Below are 25,871 nucleotides of genomic sequence, written 5' to 3'. Positions count from 1 at the left end.
GTCTGGTGGTCTCATTGTCCTCCATACGGCCCACAGCCTGAGCCAGGGTGGGGCCCAAGGTGGGTACCAAACACATCAGCAGCTGTTCCCACAGTCACCAGCACATGCATCCCATCACCCAGCCACTCCGAACCCCAATTCAGACAGCAACGCCTCCCCTGACACAGGCACCCACCCACACAGTCCCCCAGAGATTCAGCACCCCGCCCTCTTTCCATCCTGCACCTTTATTGGGATCCATCTGCTTCCTGGGACACTCTCCCTTCTTCAGTGTGACGTCATCTATGGCGATATCCCCCAGGTAGCCCGAGCCTCGAACCCCCTCAAAAATAATCTGGGGTGGGGTCAGAGAGCAGGGAGCAGGGATGAGGGAGGTTCTGCACCACAGACTCCCAGCCCTTAGCCTCCGTCTCCCTGGAAGGCCCCCCATCCCTGCAAGCTTTTCTCCTCAGCTCCCAGGAGCAAGCCCTGGGCCCTCCTGAGGGCTCCCCGGCTGGAGCGATGGCCCAGGGCCTGGAGAGCTGTGAGGAGCCCTGGGCCCAGCAGACTCACCTGGAAGGGCCCACTGGGGTTGATGGGCACATGCGCCTGCTGCCACACGTTGCCCTTATTGCCACTGAGGGACCAGGCGTGCGTGTCCAGTGCCCCTTTGTTCCGGGACCGCACCAGGAGGTTGAGGGAGCCTGTGGTGGGTGTGAGGAGAGGGGGCAGTGAGGGGGCACCCTCACCCTTCCCCATTCACCAGGCTCAACTCCCTACCACTGCCCACAGCACAGTCCCCGCTGGGCAGGACATTCTCCCCATCGCAGACTGGCTCGGTGTCCTGTTACCCCAGAGGGGACCTCAGCATGGGAAAGAGAGGGGACAGCAGCAGGGCAGCAGGGCTTCCACTTATCAGGACGACTGGCAAATTCTCTTTCATTTCTTCCTTTCCTTCCTAATCAGCTCATTCCCCCCACACACTCACTCACTCACACACACAAACACACCCACACACAGCACCCTTCCCCCCTCTAGACAGGGGAGTTGTCCCAGGACACTGGGGCTCATATCTGAACACAGAGCAGGATTCCCGAAGCACGTAATGCACACGCTTGGTGGTACACGATACATGCAATGATTTCTGGAGGTACAGGAACGGACTTTAAAAATTTAACACTTGGAGGGTGGCAGGTGGGTGAAATGGGTGAAGGGACTAAAAAGGTACGAACTTCAAGTTATAAAATAAATAAGTTCTGGGGATGTAATGTACAGCATGGTGACTACAGTTAAGAATACTGTATTGCATATTTGAAAGTTGCTAAGGGAGTAGACCTTAAAAGTTCTCATCATAAGAAAAAAAGATTCTGGTGATGGTTGGCTGTTAACTAGACTTATTGTGGTGATTGTTTTGCAATATGCACAAATGTCAAATCATTATGTTGTACATATGAAACTAATATAATGTCCATTATACCTCAATGAAAAATTTCATACTTATATATATGTTTTAAGAGGTGAATAAAGCTAGCCTTTCAAACCCACAACTTCTCTAATATTGATGCTTAGGACAAAGCTAAGGAAAAAGGAGTGAGTTGATTCAAAGAAAGATATTAGTATATGTGCTACATAGCTGTGGTAAAATGTGAAAATTTGGAGTTATTAGCCTAGGGGTGCTGAGCCCCTTCGCCCACAGACCCAGGGGCCTGGGATTGTGGAGATGCTGAGGGGCAATGGAAGAGAAGGAAGGGATCAGGCCTTGATGAAGAGCACCCAGGCAATGTCATGCCCCCTCGCCGGCTCTTCTAGCCTATCTCAAGCCTCCTTTGATATAAAGACTTGGCTCAGAGAGAAGGGGAATCAATCTTAGACGGCACCTGGTAGCTGGCATTTCCATGGCACTGCCCCAGACAAAGCCACACCATCTGTGACACCAGATAGACGGACCCCCAGTGGGGGAGGGCCACCAAATGTTACCTGCCTGAGATTAAAGGAGTTGGCTTGGACCTAGGAGAGCCAGTGAGGCACAAGGACTGGGGACAGCTGGTGCCCAGAGCTGCCAGGTAGGGTGGGAGGGGAGGGGAGAGGAGGGACCAGGACAGCCAGAAACACCCACCCCTCCCCAGCAGCAGACCCAGGCCTGGGGGAGGAGCAAACAAAAGTTCAAGGCATGTGCAGAACCTTCACCAGCAGATGGGGCCCTGAGAGGGCTGAAGCCAGCACCCAGTGGGCCGGGAGATGCCACACTGGCTTAGGCAGGGCCCAAGCCCCAGAGACTTTTGGGCTTCTCACCAGCCCCAAAGGGACCTCCCTCTCTTCCCCTTCCTACAGATCTTCCCCGGTTCCAATCCCCCAACCTCCAGGGTCCAACCTCAATCTCCAAACCATTTCTTCCTCCTCCACCACCCTGCCCCAAGGACCCTAATGGGGGAACCCCACCTTTTCACTACTCAAACCCAAATTGAATTTCTGCCCCCTTCCCTGATCATCCCACCAGCTCCAAGATCTCCCCTCTCCCTGACAGCGTTTCACAGGGTCAGCCAGGGCCTTAAGGGTGCCTGCTCACTACCTTCTTCCCTATCTTCCTGTCACCTCCAAGGCCACACCGAGCTACATGCTGCAGCCTGGACACAGCCCAGCTTTCCAGACTCCGGGCTTTTGCCTGGGTTGTTCCCACTGCTTGAGATGCCCTCCCCTACTATGTTCCCCTGACCAAATCCTTTTTGTGCTTCAAGCCCTGTCTGAAATGTCACCTCCTCCAAGAAGTTTTCCCAGGCTTGAGCTGGGAGCCCTCTGTGCTTACTGTGAACTCTGAGACCTTAAACTGCAGTTCCCCATGCCCAGACCACTCCCTGCTCTACAGTGTGGCAGTTACTGGGATTCATATCCTCTCTCCCTATTTGGCTCCTGAGGGAAAGTCCCCATCAAATTCCTATCTGTTCTCGATATTTGAATGCTCAGGGAAGAACTTTCCATCACTGTCATCAGGACTGACTGAAAAGAGGCTTCTCAGGGTAAGAAGTTATCTCAGGGTTCATCAAGCCCAGCCCTCCCTACCTCCTCATCATTCATTCATTCATCTAATTGAGCAGGCACTATTCTAGACACCAGAGACACATCCATGAATAAGATAAAGAACTCTGCTTCCTGAAGCTTATGCTCTTTTGGCAGTAATCACTATAAAGAAAATAATGCAGGAAAGGGATACAGAGGTGTTTTACATGGGGCTGTCGGGGACCTCTCCAAGGAAGCCTGAATGAGGGGAGGGGAAGAACATTCTAGGCGGGGGGAAATATCAAAAGCAAAGACTTCTAAGGCCTCAAGCACTTAAAGAAAAGCAAGGAGACCGGCGTGCTTGAACTGAGTAGAGTCAGGGGAGAGCAGCAGAAAATGAGGTCAGAGAAGCAGGCAGGGGCAGATCGGTACGGGAGGCCTAGAGAAGATGGTGATGGAAGGGGGCCGAGCAGGGGAGTAACATGACCTGGGACAGGGGTCACCTCCACAGCACCCCTGCTGGACAGTTCTGTCCAGGCACAGGATAGCCCATTCCTTTGCTGGGAAGATCTGATACTTATAGGATCTTCCTCAGGTGGAATTCAAACCTGCCTCCCAGAAGCTCTCAGCGACTGGTGTTTGTCCCGCCTGCTGGGGGACACCAAGCAAGCTCTGGAGCACAGACGGCTCCCTCAGGGCTTTTTCTGCACCCAGGCACCTGGGCATCCCAGCTCTTAAGGCTTGATCTCCCAGGGCCCTACTGTGTCCAACATGCTTTTCTTGCCAGCTGGGTCTCCCGTGCCCCTCCTGAGCTGAGGATAAAATGACCAACTGTCCTGGTTTGCCTGGAATGTGGGACTTCTAGTGTTAAAAGTGGGAAAGGCTGGGGCAAACCAGGATTGGTTTGAAGTGGTTACTCTAGCTGGGCAGGGAGGTCCTGGTCACCCTCACCCCCACCTACCCCACAGGAAGCTTCTCACGAAGTCCAGACCCAGGTCATGGGTGAATTGGATTGTGTGGATGGCCCGGGGGACCCCAGTGGATGCAGAAGGTCCCATCCCACCTCATTCCAGTTCATCAGTTCGGCCCGACCCATCACTCTAGCTGTGGACACTTCACAATGAGCCTTTAGGTCCACACTTGCTTAAAGTCACTTCCTCTACCATGTAGCTGAGGAAAACAATGAAGCTTTCTAGGGTCTGTTAAGGCCTGATCACCAAGAGGCACAGTTTAGAGGGAAAAGCAAGGCACAGAACAGTGTGTGTAGAATGGAGGGAAACAGAATATATGTGTACTGGCTTCTACATGCTTAAAGCATTTCTGGAAGTTTGCCCCCAAATCTAATACATTGATTGCCTCCGGGAAGGGACTCTAGGTGGCAGGAGGACTGGGATGGGAGAGGGACTCTCCTTACGCACCCTTTTGTACCTTCTGACCTGTGCAAAATATATTACCTTTCCCATAAATATGTAAACAAACAAATAAATAAAATTTAAATTGTCATTTCCTCAGCAGAGCCTTCCATAACCAGCCCCCAGAGTCAGTTGGCTATTCCTTTTATCAGCTGTCTTGGCCTCTGTCCTTCTGCTGCAGACACACATCACAGTGGTCACCAAATCCTATCTGGTGCAATTAATTATTTAATGTCTGTCTCTCCCACTTGACTGTAGGTGCCAAGAGGATGAGGGATTTGTCCATCCTGTTCACTGCAGCACTAGATGCCTGGCACAGAGCAGGAGCTCTGGAAATGATGGCTGAACTGATGAGCTCATTGACTAATGTGGCACTCCTACCAGCGCCATCTCTTCCCAAAGGGCACTCCTTAGGTTCATGGTCATGCTTACGAAGTAGTACTTCCCCTCACTGCTCACAGAGCAGCTCCCTTCCAACCCTGCGTTTAGGGCTTGGGAGAGTCAGACAGACTTGGGTTGCTGTGTGATCTTGGGCAAATGCTTAACCTCTCTGGTCTATATGGTAACACCTCCCACACGTGGTGGTTGTGAGGGTTAATAAGACCACAGATGCATCCCTAACCCAGGATGTCACCTGGCACCTGGCAGGCACTCAATACATGCAACCTTTTAGCTGATTTCTCCATCCTCTCCAAGACTCATCCTGGTGGATCCATTTTCTTTGCACCCTCAGAAAGCCTTGATCATCTCAAAACCTCAGACAAGCTGGCTCTGGACTTCCCCCTTGCCCAGATTCTGCTCATATGCCCTACAAGGATCTGTGATTCAGCCAACTTGTGATGCCCAGGCCTTACCCGGGCCAGTCCCCAGCTTCCTGTGGACACCCCTCCCTGCCCCAGCACACACTCGTGCAGCTTACCTGGTCCCTCGACTCACCGATATGCTTCCCGTACATGTGGTAGAAGAAGGAGACGCAGTAGAACTTGGCGCTGGCGTTGTACAGGGGACTCACCAACCTCGCACGGTCCCCCAACTCCCGGGGCCTTGATGTCTCAATGAACATGTAGTAGCCTGCAGGGAAGGGGGAGATGTGCCAACAGCCTCCCCCTCACCCCTCCCAGGCCTCTTTCCATCTGATTCCTTTTTGGCCTTAGTATCAGCTGCCTGAATCCCAGGTGCCCCACCCCACCCCACCCAGTCCTCCCTGCCTCACGGCACAACACAGGAGTCTGGGCCAGCAATTGTGAGTTCTTAGCTCTGCTGCAGTTTCTCTTCTTCCCAATCCTCTAGCAGCTCAGAGCTGTTTCTCTCCTCTCAGACCAGGGCTCCCTGAGGCCGGGGCTATGTCTCCTCTCAGACCGGGCTCCCCAGGGCTAGACCCCTCCCTGAAGCTGTTCTCCATTCCTAACAGCAGGCCATGTCCTCACCCTCAGGGGTGCCACTTATGTCCGTGGGGGGACCAGTGTTGGGGGAGCGCTTGGGGTTCTGGGTGAGGGCATTCTGCCGGGTCCAGTCAAAGTTGTCTGTCAGGTCCTGGGTGTAGCCGCAGATCTTCTCATCCTCAAAGTGGCAGGTGTTGTCTGTATTCAGGGCAGAGTTGGGAGGGAATGAGACAAAGAGAGTCAGCCTCCTCAAGTCCCCTGGTCCAGCTTTGCCTTCCTGGTCACCCATGAGACAGCTCCCAAGCATCCAAGCAGCGGGCCCAGGATCCCAGGGCTTCAGAAACCAGGCAATGGAACCCCTGACCAATCTATTCCCGGAGCAGGACCTCTTCATCTTTTTTGTGCCACAAACCCTTCTGGCGTCTAGTGAAGTTAAGAATCTCATCTCAGAATAATTATTTAGGTGCATAAAATGAAAAACACAGGGTTACAAAGGAAATCAATTATACTGAAATACAGTTATCAAAATATTTAAAAAATAAATTTGTGATATAATAGTAAGTGGGCTTCTCTATTATCTATTTAAATCACAGGATCCAGTGTTAGGTCTAACTACTGTAGTTTGAAATACTAATAAATGGAAATGATATTTAGAGATGGCTGCAAAAACTTTTAGGTGATGTGAAAACATTGGATTTCCACTGATGACAGAGTCACAGGTAGTGATTATACCACATTCCTACATTCATCATTGAAGATGTTAAATTTCTAGAAGTTAGGGAAAATAAAGAAGTAATTGTATGCCCTTCCAGGGTCCAGTTTCATGGACCCTCCTCATCCTTGGTAGGGGTGGTCCATGGATCTCAGACTAAGGACCTCTGCCCCAGGGAACAGAGAATGTGGATTAGCCTGGTCTTTCCATTTTTCTTTTCGGGACAGTGAATGGTGCTGAGTGAGGACAAAAGGCCCTGAGTTAGAGAGATGTCCTCCTGACTCCACCCTCACTTCAAGCCTTTAAGCCCCAGAATAAATCCTGGATGCAAATATCTCCAAGCCCAGCCTTGCTCCCTTCTGCTTTTTCTGCCAACTTCTGGCCTCCACACTATTTTCTCTCTGGGTTATCTCTTGGGGTCCCTCCCACCCGGGGAGCCTTTGTGTCCCTAAAGGGAAGGGGAAGTGGGTAGGGGTGTCTCACCTGACAGATTGGGAGAGTTGATGGCTGAGAAAGCAAGCAGGAAAACCAAGTCAGAACCAAGGTGTGGGGCTGTGCAGAGGGTGCGTGGGCTTAGGAACAGGGTCCCCAGAGTAGGCCTGGGGGCCAGAGGCTCCTGGCCTGCAGTGACAGGGTAGGACACTGCACATTGGAGAACCCCAAGCTCAGGAACCACGTGGGGAATATGGAGGGGTCCCCTGGGCATGAGATGGGCCCACCTATTCCACCACCACAGCCACCACCACCTACGCTCTGTGTAGTGGATGATGCGGGAGGCCGTATCTCCAGCCCCGAAAGTGGTGTAGGGCGTGAGGCGGACCTCGTAGCTGTGGGGCACTCGAAGGTCGGTCAGGATGTACTCCAGCAGCTGCCCCTTCTCCACACGCCGCACCGGGATGGCCTTCACCATGGCATTTTGCTGATTCAACTGTAGATACAGGGAGTTCCCAGATGCCCGACACCCTCCACCTAACACCAGCCCAGGCCCTGGTGTGACTTTCGGGGGCAGTGCAGGGGAGCAGAAAGAGCAAAGGACTAGGAAGCCAGGCCCTCAGTCTCCTCATCTGTAAGATAGAGCAATCACCCCTTCCATGCCCACCTCCCAGGGCTGTCTTAATAATAAGTGATAGTAACACGTATTGAAAAATTAATGTGTGCTAGGCACTGTTCTAAATGCTTTGCAATTATTAACTCATTTAATCCTCAAAATAATGATCCTATCAGTTGGAATAGTATAATTACCCCCATTTTACAGATGAAGAAACTGAAACCAAACAGATGTAGCTTGCCCAAGTTAATACAGAACTGAATTTTAGCTTAGGCAGTCTGCCTCAGAGTCACACTCTTACCCCCCACCCAACTACCCCTTAGTCTGGGCAGAACCACATGCAATTAGACTGGACTCGAGACTCGTATAGTGGCTCTGGCCTTGTGTCCTAGAGACCCTGTAGATGAGACTTAAGCTCATGCTTTAAGCTTCTGATATAAGAGTAGATTCTCTGTTTTGTGAGCAGGACTGGCTTTACCCGCCTTCCCCGACATGAACCCAGCAGACCCCTGCCTAATTCTCAGGGCTGTGCCCAGAGCATGGGTTCAAAGGGGACAGGTCCCTAGAGCGTCCCAGCTCCTGTGTCCAGAACACTTTTTCCCTGGCTCTGAAGAGTTATCTCTAAGAGGGTCAATGTGTCTCCAACCCCTTCCCCCTGGCTTGATGAGTATTCCCAGGGCCAGCCTGCACCTGAGCCCCTGTCCCCCTTGGCCCACCTGGCGGACACTGAGTCTGTAGTTGAGCAAAGGGTCGACAGCGTCAGGCTCCCTCTGGGTCCACTGCAGCACGTAGGAGTAATTCTTGGACAGCTTGTGGCTGCGGGTGGGGTTGGGGGTGTCGAAGTAAAACTCCGGGCTGTAGGCTTTGGCTGAGAGGGCCGGGAGGGGGGCACGGGGCCGTGAGGGGCAGGGGATGAGGAGAGACACAGAGAGAGGAGGTGTGGGAGAGGGCGACAGAAGAGGATGCGTGGTACGGGGGGGCGGGGGAGACAAAAAGAAGGAATATTGTGAGGAGAGGAGATGGTGGGAGAAGAGGAGATTGGGGAGAACGAGGGGTAGGCGGGGAGGTGGGAGATGGAGGAAAGGGAGATTGGGAATCCAAGAGGTGGTGTTGGTGAGAAGGGAGTGGAAAGGCCAAGGAAAGGACGGAAAAGAAAAATGTGGTTAAGACACAGAGAAGGGATATTAGAGAAGACACAGGGGAAGAGAATTGGATAGAAGACACCAAGAAGGGTCATGGATTTTGAGGTAGAAGGAAGGGAAGAGAGATAGCGGCCAAAAGGTGGGGAAGACAGGGAAAGTGTGGGAGGACAGGGGAGGGGGAAGGAGGTGGGAAATGTCACAGGGGCCTCTGGCTGGCAGGGCTGGGTGGGGTGGGGAGGGGCTGGGTAGGTGGCCAGTGACCTGTGGCCCTAGCCCCCCACTGTGAGTGAGGAGATCCAAACAAGAGCTAAGGGGCACCCAGTCAGTCAGAGGCTGTTGGGAGAGCGGGGGCACAGTAAAATGGGGGACAGGCACACCTGGGGCTCTCCTCTGGGGTGCTGCTTCTGACAGGGTACCGGCTCTCTCCAAGGGAGGAAGAGAAGGGAGTGGGTCCGGCCTTTCCCCTCCACTCTCACCACGACCTTCCCCCCTTTCTGACTCACCCACGCCCATCTGCAGCCCCAAAATGCCCACCTGAATGACGTGAAGAGATGGGGCTGAAAGGGATTTCTGGGCACCGAGGGGCCTGAACCTCTAGAGTGACAGCTCAGGAAATGTGTGCTGGCTGGCCCAGCGCCACCCACGACGTTCCAGAGAAGCTGTTGAGGCGCTTCTTCCCTCCTCTAAGCTACAGCTCAGGCCCCTCACATGGGGCCCTTAGTCAGGAAGAGATTTCCTATCTGCAGCCTCTAGGGCCAAGGACGAAGGAGGAGGGGCTTGAGAAGTGACGGCTGAGATGCGGCGGTGCCCACGGCTTGAGCGGGTCGGTCTAAACCTGACGTGGACAGGGCTGGAGGGAAAGCGATGCCTGCTACTCAAACAGGTGGAAGCAGAGAGCTGGAAGGGGTGGAGCCTATGCCTCACGTAGGCAGGGCGTAAGCCAGGTGTGAATGGGCCTTTAAAGGCAAGGGCCCATACCGGGTGCTCCTGGGGCTAGAGGGGCGAAGTCTAGGCCTGGTGAAGGGAGCGGGCCTGTTAGATGCCAGGAGCCGGGCAAAGCTAAAACAGGCGAGGCTTAGGCCAAGTCGAGGCGGGCCTCGAAAGGGGAAGGCCTAGACCTAGAGTGGGCAAGTGGAGGGTTCAGGGCAGCGAGAGAACGTCCCGGTTATTTCCGGGAGGCCTGCGCGGGATCTGTACCTGGCATGGGCGGGTCCTGGAAAGGCAGGGCCCTAAAACAGGCGCAGTGAGGCCGGAAAGGGCGGGGCCCCAGGCGGAGCCTGGGCAGGGCTGGGGTTGGGGCGGAGCCTGGCGCCAGGTGGGCGGGGTTGGCTGGGGCGGGGCAGTCGGGACACTCACCCGAGACCTGGAAGAGGCAGGCAGCGGAGCCCACGTCGTTGGAGATGCTGCACTCGTAGCTGCCGCTGCTGTCGCGGGTGACGGCGTCGAGGCGCAGCTCAGAGTGGTCGGGGGCCTCGGCGGCGACGGGGACGGCAGGCGGCAGAGTCAGCAGTTGCCCTTTGAAGCGCCACACAGCCGAGGAGATGCGCTGGGGGCTGCCTCGAAGCAGCGAGCAGCGCAGCAGCACTGGCCGGCCCAGTGCCTGGCGCACGTCCTGGGAGCTGGGCTCCACCTCCGGCGGGACTGGGGGCGGGGGCGGCGGTCAGCGGGGCCTCTCTCCACCGAGTGGGGTCTGAGGAGCGGCCCCATGGGGAGGCGATGTACTCGCCCCTACTCCCGCCACCCCTCCCCCCACCCCCCAGCATCCTGGAAGGGTCTCAGGGTGGATACATACTTACAACATACAAAATAGACACACTCATACCTCCCCGACCTGCAGATACCTACTCCTTCCCAGCCGAGCTTCCCAGACTGGGCCTCTATTCATGCCTCAAGTGGTCCCCTCACCCTCCGTGTAATGAAAAGCAGCATAACGTCGGGATTTACAGCATGATCTCCGGAGCTAGATAGCTTAGGTTCAAACCCCAGCTCTGCCTCTAACTAGCTGTGAGATCTTAGGCAAGTTACTTAACATCTGTGTGACTCGGTTTCCCTATTTGTAAAAATGGGTGAATAACAGAATCTATACATAAGGACTGTGGAGGGCTAGATGAGTTAGGGCATTAAAACACTCAGTGCTTGGCACGTGGTAAGTTAACTCTCGTCATTATACTATCAGAAGCAGTGTGTTCCCTTGAAGGTTCCTTCCTCCTTCAAACTCCCAGTTTCACTTGGCAAAATCAGTTATTTCTTTGCTCACTGGGTCCCTGGGAATGAAGATGGAGTAGAAGTGCGGCAAGAGTCATGGACCTCCATGTCTTAGAGCACGGGGGTCAAGGAGGGTTTAGGGGTATCAGCAGAGGGGTTTGGTTGGACTAGGGTGGGTGAAGGGGTGAAGAGGGGGCAGGCCTGACTGTAAACCGGGAGGGACAGCTCTGGACGGTAGTCTGGGTGGGGCAGTGGGACTCACACTGCACGTTCAGCTGCACCTGGGCCTCGCGGGGGCGCACGTTGAAGCCATTATAGCGAGCCGTCTGGCAGCGGTAGGTCCCACTCATGTCGCGGCTCACACGCTCCAGCCGCAGCTTCCCGTCCGAGGTCTCGAGGGGCAGCCCCGAGGGCAGCAACGCAGCGTCCTTGTCCACACGGGACCAAAGCACAGGCGGCCGCGGCTTGCCCCGCACCTCGCACTGCAGCTCGGCGGGCGAGCCCTCGCGCACGGTCACCACGGCCTTGCCCTTGGGCACGCTGATTGTGGGAGGCACTGCGGGGCAGGGAAGAGGTAGGAGCGGGGTTAGAGCTTCCCCTCACCCCCCCCCCATCCCCCGGCCTCTGCTCTGGGGCTCCTGCTTCCCTCCCACTAAGTGCGAGCCTCCTTTCCCATCCCTGATGTTCCACAGATCCTGCAGTATCTTCAAAGCAGAACTCCCCTCCCCAAATCCTCTCCACCTCCTGGGTCTCTACCTCAAGGTCTCCCAACTCAGAAAGAGTGTTGAAGTCGTCCAGGCCAATTCTTTCTATCCCCTTATCCCCAACATTACTAAGTTTGGGGGATTCCACCTTTTATTTATTTATTTGGGGGGGTTCCACTTTTTAAATAGTTCTGCTAAATATCTTCTCCCTCAATCCCTTCCTTCCTGCCTACTGGCCCTGCTCTAGTGAAAGCCTCCATCTTCTCTTTCTGGAGTGTTATCACAGGTTGGTAGTCTGTCCCCCAACATCCTTACCCTTTCTTCAAAAGTGAAAGAATATCTGGGCTTTAGCAGGACACACAGCCAGAATAAAAACTGTATTTCCCAGCCTGCCTTATGGCTAGCTCTGGTCACGTGACTAAATCCTGGCCAAGATGGTGTGAGTCTTTAAATGGAGAGGCAGTGCCTCTCTTCCTCCCTGCAGGCTGGAATGCAGACTGATGGCTGCAGCTGGCACTGCCATCGTGGACGAGGGGGCACATGCTAAAGATAACAGAAAAGCAAGACAAGATGGAGCCTGGGGCTCTGAGGATTTGGTGGAGCAGAGCCACTATTCCAGCCTGGACTTCTCACTCTTACATAAAGAAGAAATACACATCTAGCTCATTTAAAGGCACCATTATTTAGGTTTTTTTCTGTTATTCACAGCCAAACCTAATCCAACCCAACACATTGCCCAAATTAAGGGTCTTTTAAAGACTTCCATGGGTCCCATCCCATATCACATCAAACAAATTAAATGTCTACATTAAATATAAATCGTAAATAACTCTACAAGGCAAGCTGAAGTCCAGTTATCTAGTTAGCATAATTTATACTCTGTAAACATTTATACATTTATTGGCTTTAATTCTGCAGTTTTCCCTTTGTATTTTGGAGCCAGTTAATTTTAATTTATTTTTCCAATTCTAAACCGTCTCCACAGGTCCTTAAAAAGCTTCTATGTCCTAGGCATCAAGCTGATGAATGAAATGAAGGAAATGGCCCTGTACCCCATTGATTTCCCTGTTTCTAAAACACCCCAGCTCCCAACCCTTCTTTGCCCCCACAAGATAAAGGGCTGTCCCATTTTGAGGCCATACTGCCCTCAGGCTAAAGCTCAACCTCCTTGGCTCTTCTAACAAGGCCCTTGTGCTCTGGCCTCTGTCAACCCCCAGCCTCATCTTCCTTTCCCATCCTGTGCTCCAGCTGTGGGATCCACTTGTAAGGAACATACTTCCTGAACCCAGCAAGTCTCATACACCTTGGGGGCTCCCTGTCCCTCCTCTCATGGGCTTGAGCACGGGCAAATGCTCACATGGAAAATGGCTCCTCTAAGAAGCCTTCCCTGATGACCCCGGGCAGCCTGGTACTCCTCTTGTGCCCCCAGATGCTCTGCAGACCCCACCTTTAGCTCCTGAGTCTTATCTAAGGTTTGTCCTTCCTTTTCCTCCACCTTGCCTGACCCTTCTGCAACAGGTCTATCTCTCTGTCTAGGCAGTGAGCTCTGATGATGGGGCTGTGGCATTCGTGTCTGAGTCCCCAGCTCCTCACCCCAGACATGGCTCTGTGATTTGCAAAATGGATTTGTGGAATCTGTGGAGGCCTAGTCCACTCCCAAAGCCCAGCTCAGGTCTGTCTCCTTCTGGAAGCCTTTCCTGACACCTCCAGCTACACCTGGCCTCTCCCTGTTCAGATGTCAGGATGGGAAGAGCTTCCAAGGCCATCTGGTTCAATGTCTCATAGAGGAGAGACTGAGGCCCAGAGAGTTGAAGAGGCTTAGCCAAAGTCAGCCAGCAACTCAGTGCAAGGTACTGGGGGCTGGAGATGAGATTCCAGAGACCTTCTCCAAAGTCACTCCCTCCAAACTCTTATAATTTTCAAAGTGTAAACCCTTCAGGGGTGGCTGAGAGCAGGTTCTGAAGTCTGGTTGCCTGGGTTTGAATCCCAGCTCCACCACTTATTGATGTGTAACCTTAGGTAAGATTCTTAAACTCTCTTAGCCTAAGTTTCCTCACCTCTAAAAACTGAAGATGAACCATCTACCCCATAAAGTAAATCATGAAGGTGAATGAGATAAATATAAAATCATCAGAACACATAGTAAACACTCAGTAAATGTTGGCCATTATTTCATTATCGTTATTTATTATTATTGGAATAAAGACCCAAATCCTCTGCAAAATCTGGCCCCTGCCAACCTCTCCACTCTCATCTCACTCTATTCTCCCAGCCACACTCTCCTTCTTTCAGTGCACCAAACACTCCATGTACTTTCCTGCCTCGGTGCCTTTGCATATGCTGATTCCTTGGCCTGCTTTTCTCTTCCACCCTCCCTTTGCTCTCCTTTGCCTACTAAAATCCTGCCCCTCCCTCAGATCTCAGATCAAATCTGCTATCTTAGGAAACTCTTTCCTGACTCTCATGCATCACAGTTTGCAGTGATACATTTATTTGTGGGATGATCTGAAAAACATTTGCTACTAAGTTCAATGTGGCCTGTTTTGCCCACCACTTTACTCCAGTGCCTAGCATAATGCCTGGCATATAACAGGTGTTTAATAAATGCATATGGCATGAACAAATGATATCCTCCTCACTGTGGCCTCCCTTTCCCAAGCTGCTGCCCCCACCTCCCCTCTGTGGGTCTCTCCAGCCCCCTCATACCTCCCTGTTGCCCCCCTCCAGCTGCCCACCTGTCTCAGAGGAGATGTTGACCTCGACGCTCAGGTCGGGCACAGGTGCTCCCGGGAAGGAAGCCACACACAGATAGGTGCCGTAGTCGCTGAAGTGTAGGTCAATGAGCTCTAGGCTGCTGGTGACAGCAGGCAACTCAGGGTCATTGCGAGTCACCAGCAGCCTCTTGGACATGCGTGCTGGCTTGCCATTCTTGAACCACTGGTAGGTCACCTTCTCCTGGGGCACTGCATCCACATGGCATGACAGCTTCAGGTCCTGGCCCAGCTGTATGTTCTCGCTCTCTTTGATCACATCTGGGGTGATCTGGAATGTGGCATTCTTCATGGCTATGGGTGGATGGGGAGGGAAAGGTGGCTGGAGCTGGCCTAAAGCCAGGGTTCCCTGTCTCACCACCCCCATCCAGATGCAGCTTCTACCCTCCAACTGGCCTTCCTGGAGTTTGGGGGCTACGATCCCACTCCCAGGAGAAACCATCACTTTTTCTGCTTGGAAATTGTTCTCCTCTCTCAGATGTGTTTCCAAAAGTTAAAAAAAAAAGCTCGCTGTAGAAAAGTGGGTTTAGTAATCAATACAGCCACTGTTGACCAAACATACGCTATGAGAGGCCCTGTTCTAAGCACTGTATGTGGGTTTCCTCGTTTAGCCCATCCCACAATCTTTGAGGGAGGCATTTTATTTTCCCTATTTTACAAAGGAGGGAAATGAGGCTCAGACAGTTTAATTCACTTGCTCAAAGAAGTATTGGTAAATAGCCAATCTTGAATTCACACTCAGAGCCTGTGCTCTTAACTACTACGCTGCTTTATTTTTATTGTTGTTTTAAACCCAGAATATACAAAATACAAATTTTGGAAAGAGGCACCAGAATGTAACACTGGTTCTATCTAGAGAAAGGGACTGAGGGAAATTGAGGGGAACTTTTTAATTTGCCCTTTTGTGCTGTTTAGCTCTTTGCAACAAGTTTGTGTCATAAAAAAAAAAAGACCAATACAATCATTTTACATGCAATTACATAAAAATACAGAGTTTAGAAAGAAAATGGTCTGGCCTCCTTTAAAAATCTAAAAATTGTTTTATGTATGCCAAGAGTTAGACAGAATTCTTAATATTAGGTGCTCATTGGAAAGGACTCTGCTACAACAGCCATAAATCAGGACTGGGCTGAGTGAAGCAGGCTGTATGTCACCCCGAGAGGTGACCACAAGTATTTGATGAAAATGGCAATCTTATCAACCCAGGTTTTAAAGGGCATATGGATCAGGTGGAGAAGAACAATCTTCTGATGGGAAAATTACCATCAAAGGAAACAGTAGTCATTAGATAACCACAGTTTGACTATTATCTTTCTCACTACTTAATCATAATTAAGTAAAAAGTCATAGAGAGCTAGCTTCTCTTGGTGAGGAGAGTCAGGGAGAGACTGGTCAGTGACAGATGAACAAAGAAGAGTGTTCATCAGAAGATGCTCAATTGAATTTGACAGAAGCTGTACTTTACTTTCAAGTGCTAAAGAGCTGGAAACAAGCCTGGATCTTTAAAAAAAATTTTTTTTAATAAATTTTAAAACAACCACCTAAAGCTGCACAAGCAGAAGAATTTAAAGTTTCCTCCTTAAAGCAGAGTAGTAAAATCAAGATCTTATCGAGCAGCTAATGATAATTACTGAGGCTGAAATTTAGTTAGGAAAGTATTTGTACTTCTTTATATTGTGCTCCAAGTTTTAATCATTTTTACATTTAGTAATTATCTTTATACTCACTGAAATGCTTTGCTAATAAAGATTTACATATGAGGTATGTGGAAATGTGTGTTATTTTCACTTTAATTCTATTAATCATGTAGAAACCATTGTACAGGGAGAAAGTCAGGAACTTTCTCTTAGAGTCTGGAATGTCCACATTTAGCTTTTTGCAGCCTCAGTTTCCCAGTCTAAAAAAAATCTAGGTAATCAACACCAGCCCTTCCTACTTCTTGGGTTGTTGAGGTTATATTTGAAAATGTATTGATTGTAAACTGTAAATAAAACTTTATGCAAATTTTAGTCCTGCCATCTGCTGGCAGACACCTGAATTGCAGGGAAATCAAAGTGCCTGGAACCTGCCTTCTCAGCCTACCTCCCCTACCAAGGAGAAGCAGACAGGCCCCTTTCCCATTTCAGTTCCCAAGGTACAGGGACCCTGTCTGCTTCCCAAGTTTCCTTCCACCCCTCCGGAGCCACGTACATCGCACCAGGAGGTTGACAGTCTTCTTGGCAGGGTTGCCCACATTGTTGGTGGCTGTGCAGTTGTAGTAGCCAGAGTCTTGGGCCTGCACTGAAGGGATGCTGAGGGTGCCACCCTGGGCCAGGGCACCCAGGGGCAGTGGACCTGGTCCATGGGACCACTGCAGCTGGGGCAGAGGATCACCGCCTGTCAGCAGACACTGTACCGTCACATTCTCCCCAGGGTTCACCACCAGAGTTTCGTTCACAGACAGCTTCAGGGCTGGTGGTGCTAGGAGGACAAGAATGGGGTCTTAGGGGACCAGGAGGCAGGGCCAGATGTGGGGGAGGAGAATCAGGGAGCGAATGGGGGCCGGGGAAGGTCTGCAGGGGGAGAAGGGAAGGAGCAGGCAGGAAGGAGGAGGGGAAACACTCGTGGTGATGTGCTTGGAGTCTAGCATGAGATGGGCACCACCTCCTGGTTGAGGACTCAGCCCAGGTGGGAAAGGGGATGGGTGGGGAAGTGCCTGTACCCGTGGTGTTGGTGAGCCAGAAGGTGACGGCCTTGTCCGGGATGCCACACACGTTGCGTACAGACACCTGGCAGGTGTAGCTGGCATAGTCCTGGGGCCGCAGGTTCTTCAGCTTCAGGACCTTGGTCTCCCCCTGGGCAGTGACCACTGGGGTGAGGGGCCTGCTTGGGTCTCACACACATTCACCAAGCACCAGAGGCTAAAGCAAATTCCTATTCAGGACTGAGCCTGGGGTGGATGGCACACTCCCCATACCCTGGGCTTCCATGGGTCTGAGGGTGTCCTGGTACACACTGGTCAGGACCAGGCCTCAGTTTCCCCATTCTAGGAAATGGAAGGGTAACGAGGGAATCCTGCTCTGTCTTACAACCCATACAAATATAGGGCTGGCCCTACAGGCCATGGCTACATGTGGAGTTCTGACAGCCACCTAGGAAAGCTGCCTCTGAACACTCTCTTGCAGGATGGCTTCATCACCATCTCCTAGGACTGCAGGAGAGCCATGGGAAGTGACTCATCTTTCTACCCCAACTCCTGCTGTTCCTGCTCGTCGTTCCAAAGACCCTGACAGCCAGCAACAGGCAGGGATGACTTGTCTGCCCCAGGAGGTGCCTCTCCTAACTGGCAAAGTTCTTAGAAGACATGTTGCCTTGAGGACTCTCCTGTCCTCACCACTGCTTCCTGAGCTTTCTGTCTCAATTCTGTCTGCCCCAGGTGGTCTGAAGCCCAATCAGAATGCTTGCTTCTGATGTCAGAAGAAACTTGTTGGAGTCAGGGCAGTCCCTGGAACTCCAGATGGTGAGGCTTCAGCCCCCCTGGCCCCCTCCCTTGTGGGGTGCAGAAGGAAGAATGTGGGGTGAGCCATGAGGAGACCAAGCCAGCTGCCGCCCATCCTGACCTGGGTGTAGAGGGGCTCATAGATGTCGACCCCATTGTCCTGGCTGTGAGACAAGGTGTCCAAGCCCCGCTTCCAGATGAAGCGGGCAGGTGGGTTGGAGTTGACCGTACAGCGCAGGAACACCGTCTTCTCCTGGTAGAAGTTGCCTCGAACATCGCTCACTGTCTGGTGTACTGTCAGCACTGGCTCGTCCAGGTCTGCAAGGGCACAGCCCCAGTGGAGTCAGATGCGTGACCCCCTAGGTGGAGGGCTTGGGCCCCTGGCAGCTCTCAGGGAAAATTAAGCTACCCTCATGGGATGCTTCCAGAGAGCAAGATGCTCTCCCAGCCCTGCAAGCTTGAGCAACCTGTCAGAGGCAGGGGACTGGATGTGTTGGCTTCTCAGCAGTCCCTCCCCAGGGATCTGCATTGGCTGGGGGGTGGGGAGGGCGGGGGTATGTGTGTGTCTATCTTCACCCTCCTATCATGGGATGGAGGAAGCAGCTGCACACTGGAAATCAGGCCATGCCTGCCAGACCCTTCCAGCTGCAATAACTTGAGAAACGACCCTCAGCCCCAGGGTTTGTCAGGCCCCTGGGTGGCTGAAGGGGGACAGAAGAGAGGGCCTGGGGTTCCACCACTCTATCAGGTCCCACTTGGGGCAGGGGGGTGTATTTAATGGATAGGTTCATTGTAGATATTAAGATGGTGGCAGACAGACCTTTGGGCCTGGCCCCACAGCTTCTGGTACCTAGGTCAGCCTGGATGGCACAGAGGCGGATGGCAAGAAGGAAGATAGCCTCTGAGTGGTCAAGGGAATATCCGTGGATGGCAGGCAGGGACTGAGGGCTTCCCATTCAACCTGTAGCAAGGACTGAGGGGTGCCTGGTCCTGCAGGTGTTGGGATAGGGAAGTTTCAGAGCTTCCCTGGGACAAAAGCAGAGACATGAGGTACTGTGGGAAGGACACTGGACCATAATGAGAAGAGACCTATGCAGTGAGCAAGTCACAAGCCTTTGGTCTCAGCTTCTTCATCTGTAGAATGGGTATAATCCAACCTGTCCTGCCCTCCCTGACCACTTTGCAGGGATGCTGCAAGGTTCATATGGGATTAAAGATAGAGATGGGTGAATGGTATAAGGTAGTGCACATCAAAGGAACATCAGGGATGCCCTTCTCTATCCCGGAAAAGAGAAAGTCTCTACCGTTGTTCTCCACGGAGGTGCCACTTCTCTACCCTTCTCCCCACTCCTCCTTCCCAGCCTGAGCCCCCAGAAGCAGGCCCCTGGCCCGGGTACTCAGAGGCAGACCCGACTCACACTGCACATCCACCCGGATGGACTTGATGGCAGGCACGCCCACGCCGTTCTCAGCCTTGCAGTAGTAGCGGCCGCCCTGCGTGCGCGCGATGCGCTCGATGCGCAGTGTCTCATTGAACACCGATGTTTCCTGGAACTTGTCCGACGCGCTGCCCGCGGTCTTGGTCCAACGCACCTGGGCCAGCCAGGCAGGGCAGAGTCAGACCGCACAGAGGGGGAGGGGGAGGGGGAAGGGGAGGGGGGTCCCCGCCCACCCCCATACTTTTCCACGAGTGCACATAAGGCATACACAGGCCTGCAAAACTAACCCAAACAGCCTCGTGGGAATGCACGCTGGAGGTAGGACCTCTCAGTGAAGAGCCTGGGGAATCTGGGATCAGGTGGAAGAGGCTTTTAAAAAGGCAGTGTGTGCAGTTGTTAGCATCATGGATTTGCGGGCAAGTTACCCGACCTCTCCTGCCTTCCTTTCCGCATGTGTAAAATGGAAATATTACTCCCTTCCTAGGCTTACTGAGAAGACTAAATGAGTATATAATTCATTCCTGGAAAAGTAAGAATTTGATTAAATTTTTGTTATTCCACTTATTAGCTTAGTGGCCTTGGGTAGGTTACTCATCTCCTAGCTTCAGATTTCTCATCTGTGAAAGAGGTCTATGTGATAGCCAGCCTCCACCATGGCCCCCCGTGGTCCCCACCTCCTGGTATTCACACCTTTCTGTACTTTCCTCCCATTTTGTACCAGGGCTGGTCTGTGTGACCAATAGAATTTGGCAGGAGTGACGGTGTGTCACTGCTGTTCTCATCTCCTCACCACCCTCAACTCTACCCTCATGGACCCAGGGGTTACAAAACTTGGGGAAGGCTACATGCAGTTTCAGGACATTCAGACGTAGATCAGAGGGTGCTTTGGAAAAAGAACAAGACCATGAAAATGTTTTTGCTTTTTGTACTTGACATTTTGCAGTTTTACCATGATTTATCTAGATGGGGTTTGTTTACAAATGCTTAGGACTTGGTTTATCCATCTGAGAGTTCATACCATTCTTCAATTCTACAAAATTCTCAGGCTTTATCTCTTTAAATGTTGCCTCTTCTAAGTTTTCTCTAGTCCTTGTAGAATGCCTAAATTTGTTACAGCTTCTCATTCTATCCTCCATGTCTCCCAACTTCCTTTTCACATTTTCCATCCCTTTGTCCTCTCCAGACTGCATTGTAGCTGATTTCCTTGCATCTATTATCCAATTCACCAGTTTCTTCTTTAGCTACTTCTATGGTATTGAGGCCAAATTTTTCTAAAGACTATTATTTTTTATTTCTAGGATTTCTATTTGCTTTTTCCCATATCTTAACTGATCAGGTTTTATAATCTCCCATCTTATAGATTCTATTCCTTCCATTATCTCTTTAAACATTTTAAGCACATTTATTTTAAAGATCCTTTCATATTGCTCTATCATCTCTGTTTTCTCAGATGTGAATTGTTCAATTATTTGGGTCTATGGACTGGCCCTCCTAGCACTGTATTTTTAGATATGCTTTAAAATTTCACCCCATGGGCTTGTATTCAGTAGGAATTATCTTCCTCAGAACTCCCACTTGGGCACTGACAGGCCTGTCTGTGGTGTAGCTTTATGGTTGCCTATGCCCAAGATATATGCATTCACAGGTTTCAACCAATTTGGGTATTTTTCGGCCATGCCCCGCGGCATGTGGGATCTTAGTTCCCTGACCAGGGATCGAACCCATACCCGCTGCATTGGAAGCACAGAGTCTTAACCACTGGACTGTCAGGGAAGTCCCAGTTTTTTTATTAGTTTCTCAGCTTAAGGTATCCTCACCACTTGGATAGTGCAAGACACAGACCGGATTAGGGTTATTCCCTCATAGGTGACTCTGTTTGCACCCACACCCTGAAGCAGAAAGTCTGCTCCCTGCTGTGACTCTGGGCTATGGGGCAGAGATCTTCTGGTCCCCATTCATAGGTGGTATCACTCTTATCAACCTTCCAGCTTTAGGTAAGAAGTCCAGTTCTAGCTCCAGTCATAGATGGGCCTGTGGCCTCAGCGCTTACCCGCCATGTGTGTATTAATACTACTACCCCTGAGGTGAGTACGCAGTTAAGTCCCTCAAAGTACCAGTTTCTTCAGCTTTTGCTCACTACCATCGCTATAGATTTCTTCTTCATTTTAACCATAGAGAGCCCCTCTCTCTTGCTATTAGTTTGGAGTAGGGAATTCCATGCCCACTCATTCTTCCATCTGACAACAAACTGGGCTATGAGATGATACTTGCTCCACCCCTAGACTGGATGCTCCATGACAACAGGAACTGCAGCTGTATCCTCAGGACCCATCACAGTACTTGGCACATAGCAGGTGCTCAATAAATATTTATTGTAACGAAATGAGCAAAAGGCACTAGAAGGCATTTCAGGACAGGTAAAGAGCAGTGGCTAAAGCAAGAATGAACAGGGTGTATTTGGACAGGTTCACTGAAGACGGGGTGTGAGGAGGATGGCCGTGGGACATCAGACAGGACAGGCAGGTGGGGGCTGGATTGTGGGGGGGTGTCTTTAGTTCCACCCCTATGAGCCTGAACTGGGTCTGGTAGGTAATGTGGAGTCATCGAAGGTTTCTGAGCAGGGGAGTGATATCATGTAGCAGGTCTAAGGATGATGATTCTGGGAGTAGGGTGCAGGAATGGATTGGAGGGGGAGATGTAGGAGAATGGGAGGCCAGTTAGAGTCTACTGCAGTGGTCCAAGGGACAAGGCTAAAGGTCTGACCTCAAGGGGTAATGAGGAATAGAAGGAGACCCATGCAAGAGACATAAAAAGAAAGGCCTCGGAGCCTGGCTAGGTGTGGGGAATGATATGCGGCTGAGTCAAATATGAGCCCAAGGGTTTGAGCCTAGGTAGCAGGAAGAATAATGAAACTACAAATGGAAATAGAAAATGGGTGCATGGACTCACAGCCACAGCCACAAACGACTCCTACATGTGATGCGCAAGGGGACACACACAGATGGCCAGTGCAGCCTGAGGGAGAGGTGGGCCAGCTGCCTCCCTGGCTTTAGGGAGCATCATGCCTAAAGTCACACCTATGCAAACACCAACCTGAAGACTGGCAGCGTTGTTTACACTTCCAAAAAACAACCTTAAGAAGGAGGAAGCAGTGATGATAGTTTCCGTTTGAAAAAGTCTTTAGGAGTTTTCTTGTCCATCTGCTTGTCTCAAGACCAAACCTACTAAAGCTGTCCCTGTTCCCAAAATTGTCCCCCCAGAAAGGATTTTGCAATCACTGTGCTTCCTAGGATCCAATCAAAACCTTTTCTGTTGCTTTTAAAGGTCACCGCAGCTCGCCAGCAAATTTTACCCATCCCTCCAGCCCCCCCTCCTGCCTCCACCTGTCAGCTCTCAGTGAACCAGCCAATACTTCCTGCCTGAACCAAACACTTCGTCTGGGACAAAATCCACCCAGATTTTCCAGATCCGCATCTTCTGTTTCTTTCTAATAGCTTTGAGTCTCTTAATGTCAAAAGTGTGGGGCTTGCCTACCGGAAGCCTCCTGAAGTAGGAGGAAGTGTACCAAGTTACAGAGAATGCTGGTTCTGGATGTGAATTCTGCTCCCACCCTCACAAGAGCTGGGGACCTTGGGAGTTTACCCAACCTCTCTGAACCTCGATTTCCTCAGCTTAAAATGGAGGCCCTGATGCCTTCCTCACAGCACGGTTGCGAGGCTCCAAAGAGAAAACGCTGGAGAAAGTAACGAGCACAGTGCTTGGCGCGTGGTCTGCCTTCAGACAGTGGTTGAAGGTATATATCTGATAGAGCGTCTGCTCAACAGATACAGGGATTGGACCGGAACTGAACAACTGACATTCAGTTTTTGCCCTCAGTCATCAATATTTCCAGGTGAGTAAGCCCACAGCCTCTAGCCCTTCCCCACAGGGTTTATTTTCCAGCTCTTTCCCCAGCCCCAGGCTCCTGTCTTCTGCTGACGTGCTGCTGTCTGTCTCTAGTCACAGCTCCCACTGCCTCTTCTGATCCCAGAGCGGGGTGGGGCAGGAGGGGCCTGCTCAAGCCAGGCCAGGGGCTTACCTGGGGCCGAGGGTGCCCGGTGACAAGGCACTGCAGCACCAAGGTGTCCCCCTCCCGGATGGTGTAGACGCGCTCACTGATGTTGTCCTCTTTCACCACACACGCCTGGCCCGCGTGCACGATCTGAGCCTGGGCTGGAGCTGGCGGGAGATGGGGAGGTTTAGACAGGAGGCACCAAGGCCAGAGGGGGTCTGAGGCTCCCTCCTGAGTGTGTCAGGGGGAGGGGTCAGCCCATACTTCTCCATGACATCCCTCAGAGGCCTGATGCCATCGAGCTCAGGAAAGAATCCTCCTAGGGCCCCGGGCCAGACCAGAAGGGCCAGGGACTCAGGACAGGGGCAATTCCTCCCCATCCCACGGCCCTTGCAAGAGATCTGTGCTCTTCAGTGAGCTGAGGACTGTGAGGGGGCTTTGTAATCTGTGCAGAGTGGTTATCACCCAGTGAGCATCATGTCTTAGCAGCCCCCTGTCGTGCAGGCTGCTGGTGCTCTGCCCAGCTCCCTGTATCTGGCAGGTGCCTCCACTCCCAGCTGCTGTGTTAGCTGCTAGGCACGCAGAGCTCACCTGCCCCAGGGAATTGCCCTCAACCAGTGGGAGCTGCCTGGACCAGACATGCCTATAGGAGGTCATCCCTTCCCCAATACATACACACCCCAATGACTGGTGGACATGATGCAAAAGCCCAGCCACCTTGCCTCAAGCTGGGGTGACCGTGGTTCTGTTCATGCTCCAGAGGCCCCCTACCCCACCCCAGGGAACAGGCTGAGACTAAGTCAACTAAACCACATTTTCACCTGGCTGTTTCCCTTGTCCCCTTTCAGTTGGTCCTTAGAGCACTTTCTCAGCAAATCACTTGCCTGAACTCACTGCCACCAACCATCCAAGGCTCAACCTTCAGCGAACCTAACTAAGATGGCCCCCAGCCCCAGGGACTGCACGTTCCCCTCACCCAAACGCCTGTTACTTTTCCCTCATTGCTCTCTGAACCTATGCCAGCCTCCTCTCCAAGGGAGGGAAGTTCTCACCGGGGGCCTGGAAGCTCTCACAAGACTTTGGATCCTCCCTAACCTCTCTCACAGTGGCCAGGGCTGGGATCTGACCAGGGCTGGGGGACCAGAGCTGCGATATGGCTGGGGGACCCAAAGGGAAAATGATTGAACCAGAAAAGTTCATGGCCCTCCTTCAGTGTCTTAGTCTCACTGTCCTGAAGGCAAACCAGCCCCCAGCCCACCAGTACTTGGGCTCTGGGAAGGAGGGCAAGGCCCCCAATTTCAAACCTGTCTGCTCACATATGAGGATGGAGGGAGTGGAGGCAGGAGAGCTAATCCAGGGCACGAGGGACACAAGGGGGTGAAAACTCAGTCCTTGCCCTAAAGAGGTGCAGGGAGGTGAGATAAAACCTTTTCATAAAATGTGTAATTTCCTCCGGGAAGCATTCCATGATTGACCTACATCCTCCCTCCTTCTGTATCCATCACTTTTCCAGTGCAACAGCAAAGCATCAATCTGCGTGTCTACCAAATTCAGCATTCTTATCTTTCTGCCTACCAGACCATGAGCTTCACACCTCGGTATCCCCAGCGCAAAGCCTTGAATATAGCAGGTACACAGTGAACACTGAATGAATGAATTTATAGGAATATGCCATGGTGAAGTTGCTAAGCATTGTTAAGAAAGGTAAAGAGGAGGTGAGAGGAGAGAGACACCACTGTCTGCTGGAGAAAGAATCACAGAAGGCTCTATGGAAGAGGCAGCTTTTGAACCAGCCCTCAGAAAACAGGGGGGCTTCCTGCAGGTTGATAGGGCAGTTTTATATTCCATATTACCCGGGGTAAAACACTAGTGATTTTTGGACCTTCATTTTCTCATCTCTAAGATGGAGAGAATGCTACCAACCCTGAGAACTCACAAGGGTGGATGTGATCATCACACAGGATAAATGAGAAGTGCTTAGTAGAACTCTGATGTGTTCTACTGTCGCCACAAATAGCACCTTAACAGAGTCTTTCCAACCAACACTGATGGGACAGTCATGAACTCATTACAGAGGTGGGTCCACAGAGGCAGCCCGGCCACACATCAAGAAGTTTGTGGGGCAGCCATCTGGGGGGTGATGTAGGCTGTGTTTAACCATGAGAGTCTCTGCAAACAAACAGTGGCAGCGGCTACCAACCCAGAGTCTGAGTGTCCAGTCTGGCTGCCATGGAGGAATGAACCTAGGCCAGTTGTCAGGAGACAAGCTGTGTGACCTTGGGCAAGTCAAACCTCATGGGCCTCAGTTTCCCCACCTATAGGAGGGGAGTGTATTAGATGACTTCTGAGGTCTTTTTTCAACTCCTACTTTCTATGAATTTTATAAACAGCACGTGGGCCCTGTATAAGATGCACCCTGGAATCTAGGGAATGGGTCTGAAACTATCATCCCCTGCAATGAAGATGCTTTGGAAAAGATAGCCATCTGTGGCCAAGGTCCTCAGGAAAAAACCCACCAATGTGTGATGTGTGTGCCAGTTGTTGATAAGCCCAG

At 51.7% G+C, this 25,871-nt stretch overlaps 1 protein-coding gene across 3 annotated transcripts in view; it reads right to left on the bottom strand.

Annotated features, from left to right (window-relative positions):
• The window catches only part of MDGA1 (MAM domain containing glycosylphosphatidylinositol anchor 1), a 57,889-nt gene that overhangs the window by 5,494 nt on the left and 26,524 nt on the right, over positions 1–25,871 (bottom strand). Inside the window, exons 2-16 of one of the 3 annotated variants that reach the window (XR_010946852.1) lie at positions 23,345–23,484; positions 19,246–19,420; positions 17,949–18,145; positions 17,051–17,183; positions 16,540–16,809; positions 14,314–14,643; positions 11,137–11,430; positions 10,026–10,310; positions 8,244–8,395; positions 7,230–7,407; positions 6,963–6,986; positions 5,813–5,965; positions 5,305–5,456; positions 553–683; positions 226–334 (exon numbers count right to left, since the gene is read on the bottom strand). Coding sequence is in view for 2 of the 3 variants with exons in the window: in XM_067753111.1 (XP_067609212.1) it covers positions 226–334; positions 553–683; positions 5,322–5,456; positions 5,813–5,965; positions 6,963–6,986; positions 7,230–7,407; positions 8,244–8,395; positions 10,026–10,310; positions 11,137–11,430; positions 14,314–14,643; positions 16,540–16,809; positions 17,051–17,183; positions 17,949–18,145; positions 19,246–19,420; positions 23,345–23,484 (2,706 nt within the window). In the remaining variant the exon portion in view is untranslated. The remainder of the gene's footprint in view (positions 1–225; positions 335–552; positions 684–5,304; positions 5,457–5,812; positions 5,966–6,962; positions 6,987–7,229; positions 7,408–8,243; positions 8,396–10,025; positions 10,311–11,136; positions 11,431–14,313; positions 14,644–16,539; positions 16,810–17,050; positions 17,184–17,948; positions 18,146–19,245; positions 19,421–23,344; positions 23,485–25,871) is intronic. The other 2 variants (XM_067753111.1, XM_067753112.1) reach the window with 2 other exon arrangements.

Source organism: Pseudorca crassidens, chromosome 10, assembly GCF_039906515.1.
Source record: "Pseudorca crassidens isolate mPseCra1 chromosome 10, mPseCra1.hap1, whole genome shotgun sequence".
NCBI classification, from domain to species: Eukaryota; Metazoa; Chordata; class Mammalia; order Artiodactyla; family Delphinidae; genus Pseudorca; species Pseudorca crassidens.
Note: the sequence above shows the minus strand (reverse complement) of the source record. Positions and strands in the feature narration are given on the sequence as shown.